Source organism: Halictus rubicundus, chromosome 6 (genome assembly GCF_050948215.1).
Source record: "Halictus rubicundus isolate RS-2024b chromosome 6, iyHalRubi1_principal, whole genome shotgun sequence".
NCBI lineage: Eukaryota > Metazoa > Arthropoda > Insecta > Hymenoptera > Halictidae > Halictus > Halictus rubicundus.
The window spans coordinates 7,830,066-7,849,672 of record NC_135154.1 but is presented as its reverse complement, the minus strand read 5'-3'; the positions used below and the strand labels follow the sequence as shown (position 1 = coordinate 7,849,672).

The following is a 19,607-nucleotide window of genomic DNA, read 5'->3' as shown; positions in this document are numbered from 1 at the left end:
TTTCATCCAGAAAACTCGTCCAATGGCATACAAATGTTTGGATTCCACGGCATGAACATCGCCAATTTTTGGCCTACTTCTAACGCTTATATTACCAAATGTTTGCATAATCTTGGCAGCTTCTGACCAGCGCGCACTAGATTGAACCTTCCTCTTTCGAATGAGCCCTTTACCAACGACAAAATATTCCTATATAAGGACGAAATCTTGAGGCACGTGAAACTATTTTTTGACGGTAATGTAGTCACCCTACCTTATCGCGAATCTACGAAGACCGGGTCTTTATTAAAATGGGGCCTTGAAATCGATCCTTTTATCCGAAGGTACCGAATTTGATCACGAATTTGTTCTCCTAGTCGCAATCAGTAATAATGTGTGATAAAAGGCGCCGAGTAAGTGGCTCGTAAAAGCAGCTACGAAACAATTGAGAACTCACTTCTTCTACGTTGCAGTCGAATCCACCGTGCAACGACTCGATGTTGATATTCAAATCGTCAAGGATCGTGGAGTTGTTCAACGCTCCCATCAACTGACCCATCATCGTGCTCGGTGTGGGCCCGCACGGTGTCGGCGTCTGCGGCGGGCTGGCTCCCGTCGGCACGCTTTGCTGTTGTTGCTGTTGCTGTTGCTGCTGTTGTTGCTGTTGGCACTGTTGCGTCTGCATTATGTACTGCAACGTCTGCTGTTGACTATTGCCCAGAGCTGTGGGACTGGGCTCGCTCTGCTGATACGACGGTGACATACCGGCCACTGGACTTGCAGTCTAATAGATTTTTTTTTTTTTTTAGAAAATGAGAAAGAAAAGAGAAATAGTGAAATATTAGGCTGTTCCATTAGCTTGTGTCGCAGATTTGCTGTTGCTAGTCGCCACGTGTTCGATAAGCACGACTGGACATACAGTGATTTCTCTATATCTGTCGCCAAGGCCTGGACGATAGACGTCACGGAATTATCCCCACTACCGCGGGGTGTGAGGGGCCGCGAAGCTCGAGAGACCTCGGGCGCCGAGGAGACATATATCGAGTTGACATATATCGAGAATTCACTGTATTTGAAATTTAAATGGTCGTGTTCAGTATGAACACATCTGGCAGACTAGAGAGACTTATATTATATAAGATTCAGATTAATTATTGACCAGTACTTTAATTTCTTCGCTTTGATTACAGTTAGAAAAATGTAAATCTAACTAATTTTAAATAGAACAGATTCTCTTAGAATTATAGATATTATTAAAACAGTTTAAACTATATCTATGGAAAGCGTTTTGCACAGACATTGTTATGAACCCGAATAATGCAAGATAATATCTCATTGCTTTCCTTATGTGGGGGCAAGGTGGCAGCTACATTTAATAGCCCATTAAATATTTAATACAACCCATAAGTTGAAAAGTGCCGGTATAGAGAGATAGTGCAGGTACAGACTCTGTGCTATAGAGAAACTATAGGAGAAGTATGAGAATGATATAGAGAGTGCAGAAGGTATAGAGGTTATGTAAACTATAATAGTATAGACGGTGTAGTGAATATAGAGTGTAGTGATTATAAGTATAGTAGTAAGTGTAATGGGCATAGAGAAATTATAGACAGAGTATGCGAGGGGTACAGATGGTGTAGAAGGTATAGAGATTATAGAGTACTAGAAAGTATAGAGTATACAGTGTAAAGATTCCAGGTAGAATAGAAAGTACGAGTATATAGAAACTATAGTAACAGAATAGAAAGGATCTAGGTAGTATAGAAGTTATAGTGGCAATGAAGTATATATGTATAGATGATTCACTTATAGAACACATAGAGTATAGAAGTTATACCTAGAATAGAGAGTATAACGGGGGATACCCGTACAAATGTTATAGAAAGTGTGGAAAGTATAGAAACTATAGAGCGTCTCGCATAGAGTCTACAGAGACTATACTATAGAGTCTATAAAGTGTATTTGCGAGTAGAGTACAGTAAGTACAGAATGCACACAGTGTTCAGAAAGTATAAAAATCTGCCACCTTGGTATAGAACCTAACCTGACCTAACTAACACTTTCTGTCCATATGAAATATTATACAAATACATTAACATTTACAGAAACGTCGCCAGTACGCTTCTGTGTACTGTAATTCGCATAATAGGCAACGAGTTCGGTAAATTGGGCATTCTGATAACGATGGCTCGAGTAAATGGAGTTCCACTGTAATTTCGTTCGTAATACTTTTTAGAAAAGGTCTTATTAATGTTCGCGGATTGCAAACTGGATTTTTCCGCTTACCATTTGACAAGCGCACGGTTGCAGACCGTGGATCGGGCATCTTTGCTGACTCGCGGACTGGGGTGTTGGTTGCAAAGCGAACGAAGGCGATCGCGTGGAAATGCTGTTGCTTCTCTGATACTGGGTCTCGTAATAAGATGGCGGCGGTACGGTCTGCTGCTGATGGCTCGGTGGCGATGTCTGATACATTTGATAGGATTCCAGTTTCATCGTTTCCGCGAAGCTACCGGCTACGTTCACGTTCGTCCGAACAAAAATCGAAAGATCCATTAACACGTTGAATGCCACGTCACCCATATGTGGGTGACGGAATTATTTGTGCAGGTTTTAAAATGAATTTTTACGTTGATATATTCATTGTACCAAACTTGACTAGGATCTGTAATATGCAAGAAAGTTGGAGGACTACTCAGTATCATACGTTTAATTTTTTTCAATTTTTATTTCATTAAATAACTTACTTTGATTTTATGGAATTTTGGGTGTTTCTAGTTTGGCGATCAAAGTGTTAAACGTTTCACGTGTAAATCGCACGTTCCTCTACCCACGATCGTGCGGATTTTATTCGCTTATGGTTTCCAAGAATTCGGAAAAAACTATTTAGTTTGCTCGCCGTCAAAATGTTTGACTTTCATAATTTGAATAATAAATTTAGGCGACATTTATATTAATGTCCAATTAACTGTCGTTTCTATAATCTCAAAATTGAATTTCGGAAATCGGGTAGAGCTAACGTAACTTTTGCTTTTCTCAGATTTTAAGAAGCCGAAAGCTTTTTTCTTTTTTTTCGCTGGAATACGTTGCAAAGAATTTATACAGGGTGTCCCGAAAATGTTGTATTTCCCTGGAACGGATGATTCCTGACGATATTTGAAGTAACTTTTCCTTTTGCGAAAATGTTCTTCGCGGCTTTGTTAACGAGTTATTAACGAAAAACACGGACCAATCAGAGCGCGGATATAGCAGGCGGATTCTGACTCGGCCAATGCGAACGCCACGCTCGGTGGGAGCTGTCGCCGATTGGTCCGTGGTTTTTCGTTAATAACTCCTTAGCGAAGCCACGGAGAACATTTTCGAAAAGGAAAAAGTTACTTCAAATGATCTCGGGGATTATCTCTTTCAGGTACAACATTTTTGGGACACCATGTATACAGTGGACCGAGTTACCCTAGTTTTAAGAAAAGTATCAAATTTCCCCGAAGTCTTGAGGTTTCTCGAGTGGTACGATAAATTAGCAACTTTCCTTTAATCTCTTTTAATTGAACGCGAGAAACAAACATATGTAAATGTAATAATAATGTATATATATATATGTAAGATATTGACACGTACCTAATTGTTCTGGGCTATAAGAGGAAGCGTATGTGGGCGTCCAATCGGGTTTCCCAGAGAGCACCGAGTTTGGACTTAATCGACCACAGGAGGAGTCGTTGCTTAAAGCTCGAGGACTTGAATGAAAAATAATTTCAATGTTATTTAAACGTGAGTATAAAAGAATCATTCGAATATCTCTATCTCAAACATATTGATCAAACAGTCCAATGTATTATGTATCCATTTTCCTAATTAATTAATGTCTCAGTATTATTTTGGTGTGCGGCTTTAATTTCGAGAGGAGTTTATTTCAGAATAAATATTACATTTGTTTGAGAAGAGTGTTCAAATCCCACGGTATATACTCTTTCATGTAACCAAAGATAAGATATTTATACGTTATAGAATAATTAGAAAAAACTCATATCAAAACTACATATCGGCTGGAACTATGGAAATTTCGCTGTTCAATGTTAGCAATAACAATCAACACTGTACGCAACAATTTGCAATACTAAGAAAACAATTATAATCAAGGAAAATCTGTCACAGTACCAGCTAGAAATTCAATCGGTATCATCGAGTGACCCATGGAATTTTTAATGGAACTGTGGAAATATTCTCTATGGAACCAAATAACTATGAAACCATTCAGATATTTGTTTTATTCACAGTATCTATGATCTTCGTTAAAAGTTTCTTTCGTAAATGTTGAATTCAAGCTACCGGAAATCAGGGGAGAGCTGGAAGCCGTGTTGAAGAGGACTGTCAGGGAAATGATCAAGACCCTCGTTCACGCTGTTGCTCGGGCTAGGTGTCGCGTCGGGTTGCAGTCTGCCATTTCGCAACGCCTCGATCTTCTTCCTGACGCGAGTACGTCGTCTGTCCACTTTACTGGTCTCCATTGTTATAGCTCTGCGAAAAACAACGACACGCGTGAGACACTTCTAGCCATCGTCTACCATGCACTAGTCCGGAACAGTTCCGACTGTTTTACCTTCGTCGCGAGGACTTGCCAGGCTTCGCGTCCCGATTGATCATCCACCAGGAACTCTTGCCGGTGCCTTCGTTCTGCACCCGCATGAATCTGCTGTGCAACGACAGGTTGTGTCTTATGGAGTTCTGCGAACAGAAAGAGCGTTCCGCTGGTCACGACGTGCGTCGAATATTCCCTTGTCTCGTTGCAACAATAACCCGCGTGTCTACTTTCAACCTGCGTTTAGATTTCGTTCGCGTCCCCGTTCGCAAAAAACTGCTTCGGAGAATTTTACTTCGATATTTGCATTCGCAACGTTAAAACAAAAAACGTCTGGAAACAGTCGTTTGTATTACTCTAGGCACCTTACGATCATTTTTTATTTTTCCTCTTGGCTGTCAAAGGAATCTAGAATCTCATTTTCATTCTGACGCATGGAGGGAGATGTTGAATTTACATGGGCTCTCGGACATTGTTTCGTGTATCCTCAAGTTAAGGAATGTCCGTTGTAATAATTTTTTTGGAAACTACATAGTTTGAGGGGCAGGAAGAGATTTTATATGTAATTGTAAATTTTTACTAGGAACTACTGGGTTCGATTTTCAGTTGCGGGACACAAGAAATTTCTTATAATTTCTTTTCGCTTTTAATTCTCAGCTTGTCACCACTGTTCTTAAATTTCATTCTGAACATTTGTATGTCCAAGATAGGAAAAGACTTAATATCGCTTAACTATTCTTAATTTAATTCTGAATATTTACGGCGATAGAACAGCGGACTTTTCTGCAAAATAAAAATGTTCTGCCTCGATTGCAAGGTTCTTGAATTCTTTTGGTCTTTATACTGTTTTAGATTTCCCTTTTTTTCTACGACCCAGTAATTACAAATCATGTTGTTAAAATTGCACAGATTGTGATCAAGGCACAAAGATTATTTTGCATTGTTAATTTCCCAGCGAAAGAAATTTTGCAACGAGCCCTAGGCAGGGCCGATAGATCGCGATCAGAGGAAGGTAAGGGGAAAGATGATTTCGGCGGTTATGCTCTCAGGGAAACAATCGCGGTGCCGCGAATTTTCTAATGGAACCCTACCGCGTCCGTTTTCTCCGCAACAGTATAATTTCAATTTCGGCCGAAATTTACGACTCTCGGACCGAAGCTTGTCTGTCTCCTCTCTTCACCGACTGTCTCGCCGTTATCGATATTTCGATTCCAGCTTCTTTATTGTCTTACGCTCGCGGGTAACGCGACCGGCTGAAATCTACACGGGCGATTGCATTGTCAGGCTCGTTTCGTGTCGTGTACAGAATCGATCCGGGAGACTGAGTCACAAGAGATGGGTTTTATAATACTGTTCTCTGTAGACAGAGACATGCTCTCCTCCTGGCTTGTTCATTAGGCAAATTGAATCGGCTACGGCGCTCCCGGTACTTCCTCCCAAAAATTTTCGGAAAAGCTTCTACCCTAATATGAAAGTAGCGTCGCGAAGCGATAACAATTTCCCTTCGTCTTCGTCTTCCATGCGAAACGGGGCCGGGGGAGTGGGGGTCTTTTAAGTAAAGAGGGCACGATACCGCGGCAAATAAAAATTACTTTTTCGAAATTGCGCAGCCGAGGAGGAAAGCACGATTGAATTGGTTAAACACACGGTATGCTCGAGAAGCTACCGGACTGACTCTTCTTACGGGCATACTGATAGCCCACTGTGCGAAGTTATAGTGGCACTGTGTAATTCGAACCTCTCTCACGCACCCTACGTAATTACGGTTTGTGAATCAGGCTCGATGCAGGCGGTCGTCTAAATACAGCTCGTCTCTCCTACATTTGATAATTTTTCAATTCGAAATATTTTTATTCGCTGTATTAATATATACATTTACTCGCGGTTGACCGTTTTTAAATTTAACACTGAATTTACCACGGCCAAATGACGGGTCTCCTTTTTTGACAATTCTTAGAATTGTAAAAATGTATTCGTAGAAAATGTCGGGATAAATCTCTCAATAAATTCAATGTTGTTATTTTCATGAAATTGAAGGGAACGGAGACCTGGTGATAATTTTGTGATTTACCCGAAAAGCTTCGCGAATTAATTGATTAAAAATTTTTAGAATCCCGATATTTCCCGCTGCACGTTCTTGTGACCGATATCGTGCCATTTTGAAAACACCACCTGTGCAGTTTGTACAAGCCGTTCTCGAGATATGAACTGTCACAGCTGACATGCCGTCGGCATTGGTATTACTCGGGGAGGTTGTGCGGCTGGACTTTGGACGCCGACTTTGATAATTCATATCTTTCTGCATTGCTTGTACAAAAGACACGGGTAAAAGCGTTTTGAAGACGTTTCGATGTCTGCCATGAGAATACACGATAAAAGGTGGCGGCGTCTCTTGAAAAGTTTGAACGTGATTTTTACAGGGATTTCGCGAGATCATTGCTGGATCAAGTGCACCACGACCCTCCTTCTTTTGTGCTTTCCAACTTTCAATTGCAAACTATTACGTTGAACGGGTCAGTAACAATTGGCATCTTTAGATATTTTTAAAATTATAGGAAATACAGAAAGAATTATAAAAAATTTTATGCCAGTGACTTTATTTATAAAAGAATAATTATTAATATTGATAATTCTCTTTACTGTACACCTTCAGGCTACAATTTTTAAAAATTTTTGTACTTTGGAAAATGTTCGAAGCGGTAACTTTCATTCGATGCTCCTGCATAATGCAAGATTTATGTTATTATACAGCTGGTCTTTCATGTATAATAAATCCTGTATAACACAGATTCCTATAAAATAGTGCCAGAATTGCGGTATCGTTCGCGTAACATGGCTACAAATGGGTCGTATAGTATAGTATATGCTGTTTATGGGTGTAGATACATGTTTATAGTGCAGCGAAGTATTAAGTAATAAATATCTGTACTATAAAAATCCGTTCTTAATTGGCAAGAGACTTGAACTTGAAAATTTCTTTGTCACATTTCATAAAAAGAACAACAAAAAGCCCTGTGAAATCACGCATGGTCCGAATAACCGCTGCGACCCGTGTATCACTTATTCCTTGCGTTATACAGGGTGTCGCGGTATTAACGGAGCACAACCGAGGGGAGGGTGATTCTACACGAGAAAACAAGTCGAAAATGTGGAATAAAACTTTTTAATCGGAAGCTTCGTATCCGAGAAAATCGAGTTTGAATCGACAGGAATCGTCTGACGCGTGTCTGATCATGACCAGCCAATTCTACTTCGTGCATCTTTACACACGATTATCTCGAAGACAAAGGCTCGAACGAGAAAATGTTATTCCGTATTTTCGACTTATTTTCTCACGTAGAATCACCCCCCTCGACGGTTGTGCCATCAATACCGGGACACCCTGTGCGTGGTGGTCGAATAGTGTGTGCTGAAATTCGAACGGATAAATCCGTCTTGAAACTCGTTACTTTCGCTGCGAGCTTTATGCTGAAAAGTTGACCGATCGTTTCGAGGAATACGTCGAGCAGCCGGTCGCCATCGAGAAGCTCAAGTATTTATTGACGAGGCGTTGTCGCGAGTACCGGCGAGGACGCGATTTTACGATCGATTCGCATCGCCGATTCCTTTTACCTTTTGTACGGTGATAGACCTCGTAGGGTTCACGACGACGATCCGAGCTATTCGAGTCGTTCAGTCGCTGACTATACGGTAGAATTTTACAGCTCTATCATTTCTCCGCCCTTATCGACCGTACGCTCCGAAGATGAGAACATTTTTGGCGCCGTCGTTCCGATTTTTAAATCGACTCCCCGCCGTTCCTCCTCCGCGACACGGAATCCTACACGCGGGGGAAAGTCCTGTTCTCGGATCAACGTATCTCGGTGGAAGTTTACCGAGCGAACCTCAACTCGATGGGAAACAGCCAATCAGATCCCGTGGGCGGAGCTAACAACCGGACACTATGAACTGGCGTCCTGGCGTGTTTTTATTAAACTGTTTTTAGACGGATCGACGACATTCGAAACGGCCACGTAAAGCGGAAAGTGTTGCATTGTGTCTTCGAACGATGGGATTGCACCGATAAGGGGGCAGTTCTTGTTTGCAAAAAAGTAGTAAAGTAATAAACTTTTTTACAAAAATGTTTCAAGCTTGAGTATGCAAAATTTTGGAAAATATAAAAAAAGTAATATAAAATATAAAAAGAAATTATTTTGTATTTTTAAGAGCACTGTACTACATATATACATATTTTCACAGTATTTTAAAAAATTTAGAGCAAAATGAATTCAGTGGTGTACCTAATTCGAACGAGATAGCTTCAATATTCAATTTGTATTTCTCGGACCAGTAAGAACAATACCGATTTCAAATCCAGTGCAAAAGTTTATATCAATATTCATTTGACCATCAGTGCTTGATTTTCAATCGTTTTTTTTTTTTTTTTGGTTCGCTCAAATTATGTGAAAGTTGAGTTTCCTCCTTATTTCAGCAGCCCCCGGAATTGCTATCACTGTACCGCTTCCGTGAAACCGCGTTTCAAGTAAAAATAATTGGAAAATTTATTAATCCGCGATTGCATTGCAATCTAAACAGCTATACAAAATATCTGCAAAAGCTTATGTCGTTCAGTTGTGAACTTTTAACTAAAGCACCGTGGTAGTCACGCCAGTCTGCGAAATCCCTCTTTTCACTCTGATATGGTTCGCATCCCCTTTCATGTTTTTATTCGCTATATAGTATCTAGATATTGGAACTTTATGCATTCATCGAGTATAAAAATCCTTATAATATGACGCAGTATTAATTTTAATGACGTTCAATACAATTTCGCTTTATCCTCTTAATTTATTTCTTTACGCTACCGGCAAAAATACGAACAAATTACAGGAACTCTTATTATTACTTTTATTCATTTTCTGATTGTTACGATGACAAATATGATAGAATATTTTTAGAGTAATAGACGATGGGGAACATAATATTGTTCGAGATAGAAATTGGATTTTAATAGGAAGTTTATAATTTTCGTTATGAAGTATTCGTTGAAAGTATTACAATTATAATTCATACTACTTTTTTTAATGAAAATGCCGGGTGAATGATGCCAGAGAGATCTTGTGGGAGGAGCTAAGGAAACTGATGGGAGGCGCTAAGAAATTTAGTGGGTGGAGCTAAGCAGTGTAGTGAGAGGAGCTAAGCCAACTAACGCCCCCAGTGGGAGGGGCGAAGGAAACTAATGGGAGGAGTAAAAGAGAAGTGGGAGATTCTTGCAATTAGTGGAACCGTTGGATCAATTAATCAGAATAGAGTCTATGAAGTATTAGTAGAATGAAAGGAATTTACTGCCTTTATATTACCGAAGAATTTCAAATGTGGAAATTATTTTTTCGTTTACAATATTCTTAAACCCTCCCACCAGTTCTCATTGGATCAGCGCGGCAAGGCCCATCTCCCCACCGATATTCCTTAGCTCCTCCCACACATTCTTACAAGCTCCTCCCACCAGTACCAAGTTCGCACGATGCCTCGAGAACAAGAACGCCCCCTTAACACTAGGTTTACGGAGCATTAAAAGTGAGTATTTTACATTACTTTATAAAAATAAGAATTTCAACAAAAGTTGATCAGTTTTCGTTTGGCTGTATATTGCAATAAAAAAAGTTCGAAAAACGTTTTTTTTATAGTATTGTCAAGCTCACCTTCATTTTTTAAAATGGCACTTTGTCTTTTTGACTTAACAGTATTGTAGCCCGTGTCAAGACGAATTCAACGACTTAGTATACCATGACCTTGGGATGACCTCGAAGGCGAAGAAATGAAAATTTCAACAAAACATGACAATCTGCTTGAATGGGCGATAATACCTAAGGAAATAAATTTGTTGAGTAATTCCACGTAGATGGATCTTCACAATCTCAATAATCGTAAATTAAAAACATTAGAACCCGTCATTTTTACGGGTCCCGTAAACCTAGTGTTAACACTAGAACTACCGAGCAATAAATGCGACTGACGTATATTGCTTTGTAACAGTGGCAAGACTCTGCCCATTCAGACTTCATACAACTTTTATTGTAATATTGTATTGTAATAAAAAATTTCCGATGAAAACATTTGTACAATTTCGGTAAATGTAAAAGAAAAATAATTAGGAACCATTCATATTGACTGGTCCGGTAGTTCTGGTGTTAAGGGCACTGTCGCGAATTTCATTTAATTTCTGTTTCTCGCTGTCGACGGGAACTATTTTCGTTTTGCATAAAAATCGGCAGTCCAGCGATGATAATCATAAAAATAATACTAAAATGGAGGGAAGTTCGACAGGACGCCGATACACGATTTCCTCGGAACGACGACGCGAGGCGACTAACACCCAGTCCACGGGAATACCGTAATTTCACGGCGGACGCTTTCCTCGCATATCGGTATACTATTCGAAGCAGGAAAGTGATCCGACGCTGGCTAGCACGGAGTCTACAAGAGGGAGAGAGAGAGAGAGAGAGAAAGAGGGAAAAGAGACAGGGGACAATCGAGAAACGGGTTCCATCGAAGTGGCTCGTTGATTCTGGCGGGAGCAGTCGGCGCTCTCGTGACCGTCGATAAACCCCAGCACTTTCGTCAAAAACCGTATAAAGTCTGTAGAAACAGCCGGTCGTACGGCTGGCGAAAGGAACGGAACGAAGATGGGGGCGTCCGATGTGCGGAGCCACGGGGCCTCGGGGGTGGTTATCTCGCTCTCGAATGGACTGTATAACGCGTAATTTATGGAGTATACACTTGTCCGGCTGTCCTGCCGCGGACGTCCACTATCTTCCGCGTGGGCGACACGATAACGGAACTCGAAAGTCGTTCTTCCGACGAAAGTGCGAAGACGGTCCGTTTAAAGACCCGTGGCACCGGTAATTCGCGATGCCCGGACAAAAGGGACAAACACCGGGTTGATCGACTTTACCAGTTAACACAGTAGTGCACGCTTAAGTGTCCGCGGCTACCCCTCTCTCCCAAATGAAAAAAAGGACCTCGTACTGAGCTTCGAGCGCAGAAATAATGTTTCCTCTCTTTTGCATTCGTTCATGCTTGGTAAGACGGAAAACGGGTTACCCTGTGAAATACGAAATGAAAGTGGAGTGATTATGTTCTAGGTTCAGGTAATTAATGGGACCATAAACGTCGACGGTTGCTTAAAAACGCAACTTTTTTACACTTCAGCATCTATTTACCAATTGCGCTGGCCAACAACGGTGGTCAAATACGAAAACTAGGGTAAACAATAATTTTCAATTTCTAAAATGATTTTTTTAAATTTGATTCGTATATCTGATAAGTTTTTCTTTCGATTAAATTCCGTTTATAACTGGTTATCCGTTTCATTTATGGTTAGCTATTAGTAGACTGCGGATGTTTATGCAATTTTCAATTTTTGTCGGCAAATTTTAGGAAAGTGGACACAAATAAATTCTAATTTTCAGTAGTAGTGACGTTCGTAGATCCGATATAAATAAAAATCGTACTAAATACTGTGGATTTTTATATTATAGCATGAAAATTTTCAGAAACGATAAATGCATAATAAAGATCCGCGGTCTAGTTATTAGTTATCTTCATGTTAGTTCGTTAGTTGTTCTCAGGAAAATTCGAAATTATTTAAGCTCTAATAATCATATTTCTCGAACTGAATATGCCAAGAACTATCTACGAAGATTGAAAGGTGTATTCTATATTATTCGGAAACGAATTAAATTTTCAAGTCCCACTAAGAATTCGATTTTGGTCCCACATTTTCGAAAAAATCGGCCACTCTGCGCCGCCGCGCCGGGACCGATCTACGCGTGTCGAGGAACTTCGGCATTAAAGTTGGAAAACAGCCGAGAGGAGGGAAAGCGCAGGGAGCTTCGATCAATTATCCGCACCTATGTCATGATAAACTTTTGAACTTTCCTCCGAGATATCTGGCCGAGTCTTTTCTATTTGCCGATAATTCAGCCGCGATAAAGAGACCGGAGCGAGGTCTAGACTCCGGGGCCGAGTCGATAAAAGAATCTATTACCGCGACGGGGTCCAGAAGAACACAGACCACGAAATTTTTCAGCTTCCGCGAGATCACGATATATCTGTTTCTTTATCTGCCGGGAGAATCGGTTTTTCGAGTCCGACGGAGCACGGCGATCCCCCGCCGAGAAGATCTACCCGCGATCTATTCTGCGGACTCGGTGACGAGCAACCTCGCTGACCTTAAATGCGAACGTATTTTCGCTGTTTCGTTGTGTAATAAACGCCGACGACGAGATACGCGTTTCGAGAAGCCTTATCTGACATTGTTTTTTACGCTGCTCGTGATAAATAAACGTATCGAGAGCTTTAGGGTGGGGGTGATTCGTTGTTGGCAACTTCCTAGCGAGTTTACGATGAATTAATATTAATCCATTGGACTGTCAGTGCACTGAAAACTGTCCACAAAAAATTCCGTTCCTTTTCTAATCGTTTCAATCGGTTGAAAATAGTTTATACTGATGTGCATAAATTCTTTCAGACATAAATCGACCGAGAAAGAATAAAACCCTTTTCCCTGGCACGAGGACTAGACTGCGGATTTTATGCATTTATGACAAAAATGGGTAAGCACAATTTAATGCAGTGCACATAATCTTCAACCGTTTATTACAGTAGTGGTATTTATTAAATTTGATTAATTTTTCCATTTTCGAGGTTGATGGATATTTAGGAAGCAATAAGCACTCAACGTAAGTCAATACGAGACAGTTGATTTTTTGGCAAAATGTCACTAAATTTCGCGTTTTGGACCAGTGTGCATCGTTCCGAAGATCGCGCGGATTAAAAGCGGATAAAAGAGATCAAATTTTTTGAATTTTTTGTTAAAACGGCAAGTCCCGTGGAAAAGCGCGTGCACTCGAAAATCTTTAAAATATGGCGGAGTCGCCGGGAATACGAGCGCGAGCGTGTTTCTCTATGCGCGAGCGTGTTTCTCTATGCGCGGCGCGGTTCGCCACAGCGTAACGTGCCTTCGGAACGGGGGTAGAACATGCATTGTCGTAGGGGAAGAAAGGGGGTAGGTAGGAGAACGAGAAGAACCGTGGAATGCGAATCGGCCGATCAAAGGAGGAAGCGAGCCGAGGTGAATCTGCGAGCAAGGAAATGGGAAGAGAACTGATTGGAGCTGTTAACGTAAATACGCAAGAATCGACGTGCGCGATCGGAAATCGGGATTAGCGAATTGGCTCACTGTTTCCCTCTTATATCCACTTCCGCCCGGTCTTCCTATTATTCTCTTTCCTATTATTCTCTTTCCTCCCCGGGCGACTCTCTTTTTCTCCCTCTCTGCCGTCCCTGTCGCTTCGTCCCTCGTTACTTTCGTTTCTCTCTCTCTCTCTCTCTCTCTTCGGCCAGTGCTGCCAGTTCACCGCCGTCCGAATTGAACGTTCGATCTCGCATTTGGCTGCCAGTCCAGGTCCTTGATTTAAGTGGTTGCAATCGGCCGGAATCCGCTCGCCCGCCCGGTACAGCTTGCGAGACTCGAGGCGAATTAACCGAGTCTTCTTGTCGCAGAATTACAAGCGCGAGTGTAGTCGTGCCTCCTTCCCGATATCTCTTGGCACACGCCCCGGACCCGAGGGCGGAACTTGCTCGCTTTGTTAGGTTACTTAGGTGGACGTCGATTTTTCGAACTCGCCGGGAACACGGCTACGACGACCAACACCGCGGCGAACGCTCGGCGAACATTGCAACAATGCCGTAACACGCTGTGTAAGGTTGAAACGCGATTATCGATACTCTTGTCGACAAATATCGGAATCCAGCACGAACGCGAAACATCGCCAAACATCGTTGACTTAATACCAGTTGCTCCTTTAATTTGCATTAACGATATTTTAACGACGTTATCGATATGTCGTTAAGTGTCGATGAGATATCGATAGTAGTCACACCTTTAGTATCTTCCTAACCGCTAAACGATTTTCTGCGTTGCCACGATAATTAGTTGACTGCACGGTTTTATGCTTTTATGGATAAATAGAAACACTAGAAAAATTGAAATGATAATATTGTCTAGATCATTGAAATTGTCAGGGAAAGAATTAAACTTTTCCTCGATCCTTGTTTCTTGGAATCAGTGTAGTTTTATTTCGCATAAAGTGGAGTGTAATGAGTGGAGATTATGAAAAACAGATCAAATATGGACAATTTCAGAGAAAGAGTGAAATTCGTATTTATAGGAATGAATGAATCATGTCCACGTGGACTTTAATGGGTTAACGAGTTCCGTGCCGCGTGCACCATAGATGGCATCACGGGTTCTACACATAATTTCATAGTGAGTTTAGGACTGAAAAGGTCGTTTCAGAAATTGTGATTCTACACGCAAAACCCTGTCGAGAAGAGGGAATAACATTTTTTCATTTAAGGCTTCGTTTTCGAGAAAAATGAGTTCGAAAATCCGCCGAGTTCGCGATCTCTGCAGGAAGTAGAATTGGCTGGTGGTAGTCAGACGCGTCTGCATCGGTGAATTTCCGAACTCGGTTTACTCGAAAACGAATAGTAGAACGGAAAAATGTTAGTACTTCCTTTTTCGACTGATTTCTGCACGGTAGAATCACCATCAAGTCTTTTCTACCCCTATTTCGGAAACACCATGTATACGTTAGAAGAGATTGTTGAAGAGAGGCAACTAGGCAAGATGCCGAAATTTTTTAACGAGTCCGTAGAATTTCCCGGACTATGTAATGTTCTATTGCAAAATATAAAATTTGCGGCAGCCTTATTTTTATCCGGGTTATGGCCGTGAAAGTGTAATAAAAAGCATTTTTCAGGCTGTCGAAATTGAGCGATCACTCTTCTCGTTTGAACCTCGATAAATGCTATGAAAAAAAATCGTTGTTGCAGCAATTTGTGGTGCCTCGCTAGGAAAATTAACTAGTTTAACGCGTGCAACGTTCAGGTCAATGTTTGCAATGGAGCACGAAACGCTTAAAAGGCGAACGAAAGATAATTGAAAGATTGTCCGAAAGGACAGGGCATGTTAAAAATTTTTTCCAGTTTCGTAAATATAAAAATAATAATAATTTCATCCCCTAACGTTCGACTATGACACGAAAAAAGGGGTAAGCTTATACTAATTATTTTATTTGCGCAGACAATTTTAGAATTTTACAAAATTCCAGTCTTTGCCTTTAAATTCCTCTAGCTTGCACGCAACCATGGCAAGTTCTGGAATCATTTTCAAGCGATAATTTCATCCCCTAATGTTCGACTATGACACGAAAAGAGGAGTAAGCTTATTGTAATTATTTTATTTACGCAGACAATTTCAGAATTTTCCAAAATTCCAGTCTTTGACTTTAAATTCCTCTAGCTTGAACGCAACCATGGCAAGCTCTGCCACTTAGGCTGAAAAATTCAACATAATCGTAGAGGCGAAAGTGTGCACGCGACGATTCCTGCGATGGTCGTTGCAGCATGATTAAAGAATGAATTCGACGATAGCGAATTGATTGCAACCGCGATCGGTCGAATAAAAAATTCAATCACTCGCGGCGACTTTGACTAACGATCGAGGTTTGTTATGCAGATCGGTCAGCTCTCCTCGACCGTTGTCATTGCGAATTCTTTTTGACGAATCGTCCTGACCAGCTAAGACACACACGAACGCGCACCTGTGATCAATAACAAGGACGATTGATTTTGCCAGGATTGTATAAACCGAACAACAGTTAGTTGGCTTGATCGAATCTCTGACACGTTTCGGCGTGTGTTCCGCGCAAACGATTGTCGTGATTAATTTCTGTAATGTGTAATTGAAGACCTTGGTGCCATATCCGGACAAATCCATTTCTCAGGAAAATCGTGCTTATTGTAATTTTACGTATTTCTTTATGTTGTGCCGTTTGGTTGCAGTAAGAATTAAATAATTTTCTGTATCTCGACTTACCCAGTTTTTGCACCGAGGTCGTCAATTCTGGAGATATGAAACAAAATTTTTCTGTGTTGAATATTAACAAATACGGATCAAGAAGGTTTAAACTGTTTGAAAATTAAGAAAACAAAATCGACAGTTCGATCTACTCTCGTGGATCGTTATTTTCAAACTAAAGCAAACACAAAATTTCTGAAAAATTTTAAATAAAACCATCTGGGAATCATTTAAATAATTATAGCTTATTCCCGACATCTTCACGAACTTCATTACTCAAGGACATATTGCAATCGAAATCTTGGGAGATTCATTGTCATAATAATCATACAGTTCATCTCGGATTAACACAAACGACATGAAATTATTAGACTACGGATTTCATGCATTTATGACAAAGATGGATACTATATTATTTCTGACTTTTTAAAGTCATTAAAACGGAAAGTATAATTTAATTTCAGTCTCTCATAATAGACTCGGACAATTTTTGTTTCGCATAAAAATCCGCAGTCCAGTTGTTACTCTATTAAATGAAAATTCTCTTTTGAGAACACTATCGTCCTACAACTAGTTCATACAATGGCGGTTCTAATATTTCATATTACGCGACCTAATAGCTTCTCGCGGTTATTCCGGACTTAACAGCCTCCAAGAAACAGTTGGGAACGTCATGAGGGAGCTTCTTCGCGAGTAAATTGTCGGGCGTATAAATTCGAGGATCCGAAATAGAATGCCAGAACGATTTTCGGTAGGACGATTCGTAATTTTATCCTGGTTGAGTCGTTCCTGGACCAGGGACAGTGACGAATAATGGATATTCTGTCGTTGATAGAGAACGCGGGGAGAGCGCACATGGGAGTCCTCCCGATAAATTCCAGCTATATTTTTCAAGGCGAAGCCATCACGCTAGCACGTTCTCATAACCGGCAGAAATTGTGCAAAAATACTGGCGCGTATAAATTGTGGCGAAATCGGCGTGCGCCGACAGTCCCGGAACTCCCGGATCTAATTCGAGCGAAAGCATTCTCTACTTCTGACCGATATCCTCCGCCGTGTGCGCTGCGAGCGCCCATGCGATGACATAAGTGTCCTCGTATTAATTTTTAAAGGTGTCTGTCACGTCCAGTTCCGGTCTGCCGTTTTAATAGATGCTGTCCGACATTTTCCTTGAGTCTCCATCCGCGAGTTCTTTCTGCCTCGAAATTAATTGCCATGGGATTTTAGTGCGGTCTACGGGCTCTCCTAAAAATGTATTTCCTTGAAAATGGTGATTCCCAAGGTCATTTGAAACAACTTTTTCCTTTACGAAAATGTCCCCCGAGGCTTCGTTAAGGAGTTATTAACGAAAAACGCGGACCAATCGGAGCACGGTTACAACTGACCGATTTCGGCTCGGCCAATGCCAACGTCGCGCTCAGCGCCATCTGTCGCCGAGGCGGAACCCGCCAGCTATAGCTGCGCTGCGATTGGTCCGTGTTTTTCGTGAATAACTCCTGAACGAAGCCTCGGGGAAAATTTTCGTAAAGGAAAAAGTTGTTTCAAATAACCTTGGGAATCACCATTTTCAAGGAAATACATGATTTCTATATAAGTGGAGGCGTTTAAGAGATCTGAAGGTCAACTTTGATTTTTTAAATGGAAACGTAGACTCTTTTATGCACCGATCAATGCTAATTTAATTGAAATATTGCTAAGAAATGTGAAATAATAAAACATTGGCGAACAGATAATTAATGTATTTATTTTTCTTTTTCAAGAATTGGAGACTTGTGGGATTTAACTTCTCGTGGAAAATGTTTGCAACATTTTCGAAAATCTTGAAAGAAAAAACCGTCCATGGAAGAGTGTGCGCTCGAAGATTCGAGAGTTACACGATAAAAAGTGGTCGAAATTTTTAATTCGTTGCGGTCAGACGTCCGTTTAAAAAGAAACAGCATTTCGCGGCTAGGGACGAAGAAATCGCTCGGGGGTCGTCGATCCTGACCGGCGACGAGCGGAAGTGAACGAGATCGCAGAAAAAAGATCTCGAAAACGTGGGAACCGAAGGTAGAAGCAGCCGAGAAGAAAAAAGACGAGCAGCCAGAACAAAACAGGACCAGAGAAAATTCGTCGCCCGCGAACCGACCGTGAGAGATCCAGTTCGGACATCCTTCTTCCAGCTTTTCCCCGATCTGCCGCTTCTTTAGGAACAACTCAGGTTAGGTTGGGAACGGCGGTAATTCACGCGGAGGCATGATGGATGCCCTTGACGCCCACGCGACGTCGCGACGCCTGCCTGGGCCAACGTCGAATCCTCCTAACTCGGCTACGAGCCGGAAACCATGCGAACCGAATCTCGGATCTCGGCTGCCGCCTCTTGCGTGACGATCATCTAGCAAATTGCTTAATTGCCCGTGGACGAAAAATCATAAAGAACGTGCCACCGATTTTTGCAGATGACACGGGTCCAAATGGAATTAGCCGGAGAGAATTCATTTTCAAATCAACAAAAACTGTGTCAATGCGATCTACAGGGTGTCCCGAAAATGTTGTGCTTCCTTGCAAGAGGTGATTCTCGGGGTCATTCGGAGTAACTTTTTCCTTTGCGAAAATTCTCTCCGAGGCTTTGTTAAGGAGTTATTAATGAAAAACACGGACCAATCAGGGCGCGGCTACTGTGGACGGGTTCCGGCTCGGCCAATGGCAACGCCACACTCAGCCGCCATGCCGCAGTCCGTCCACTGTTAGCCGCGTCCTGATTGGTCCGTGTTTTTCGTTAATAACTCCTTAACAAAGCTTCGGAGAGAATTTTCGCAAAGGAAAAAGTTACTTCACATGACCCCAGGAATCACCTCAGGAATTTTTAGCATTTTCGCGAAAAAAATGTGCACCTTAGAAGATAACGTGTAATTTTTAAAAATTATGATCAGTGCAGTTTCGTTGTCGTACGACTCTTGTTTAGGAAAATACAAAATTTAAAATATTCCGAACTGTCGGAAAATCGAATTTCTAGTGTGTCGATACTTCTCGGGGTCGCTATACCGTATACGTCGAAACAAGTTCGTTTTTCAGTTTCACTTAATTACAGGCACACGCATCGCGGCAACGTGCCCGATAATTCGTTATGTAACGGAAACACGAATCTCGCGCACACGTTTCCAT

At 41.3% G+C, this 19,607-nt stretch overlaps 1 protein-coding gene across 2 annotated transcripts in view; it reads right to left on the bottom strand.

Annotated features, from left to right (window-relative positions):
• Foxo (forkhead box, sub-group O) overlaps positions 1-19,607 on the bottom strand; it is a 150,801-nt gene that overhangs the window by 7,360 nt on the left and 123,834 nt on the right. For both annotated transcript variants that reach the window (XR_013082457.1, XM_076789736.1), the window contains exons 2-6: positions 4,577-4,701; positions 4,306-4,494; positions 3,598-3,713; positions 2,266-2,495; positions 437-763 (exon numbers count right to left, since the gene is read on the bottom strand). Coding sequence is in view for 1 of the 2 variants with exons in the window: in XM_076789736.1 (XP_076645851.1) it covers positions 437-763; positions 2,266-2,495; positions 3,598-3,713; positions 4,306-4,494; positions 4,577-4,701 (987 nt within the window). In the remaining variant the exon portion in view is untranslated. The remainder of the gene's footprint in view (positions 1-436; positions 764-2,265; positions 2,496-3,597; positions 3,714-4,305; positions 4,495-4,576; positions 4,702-19,607) is intronic.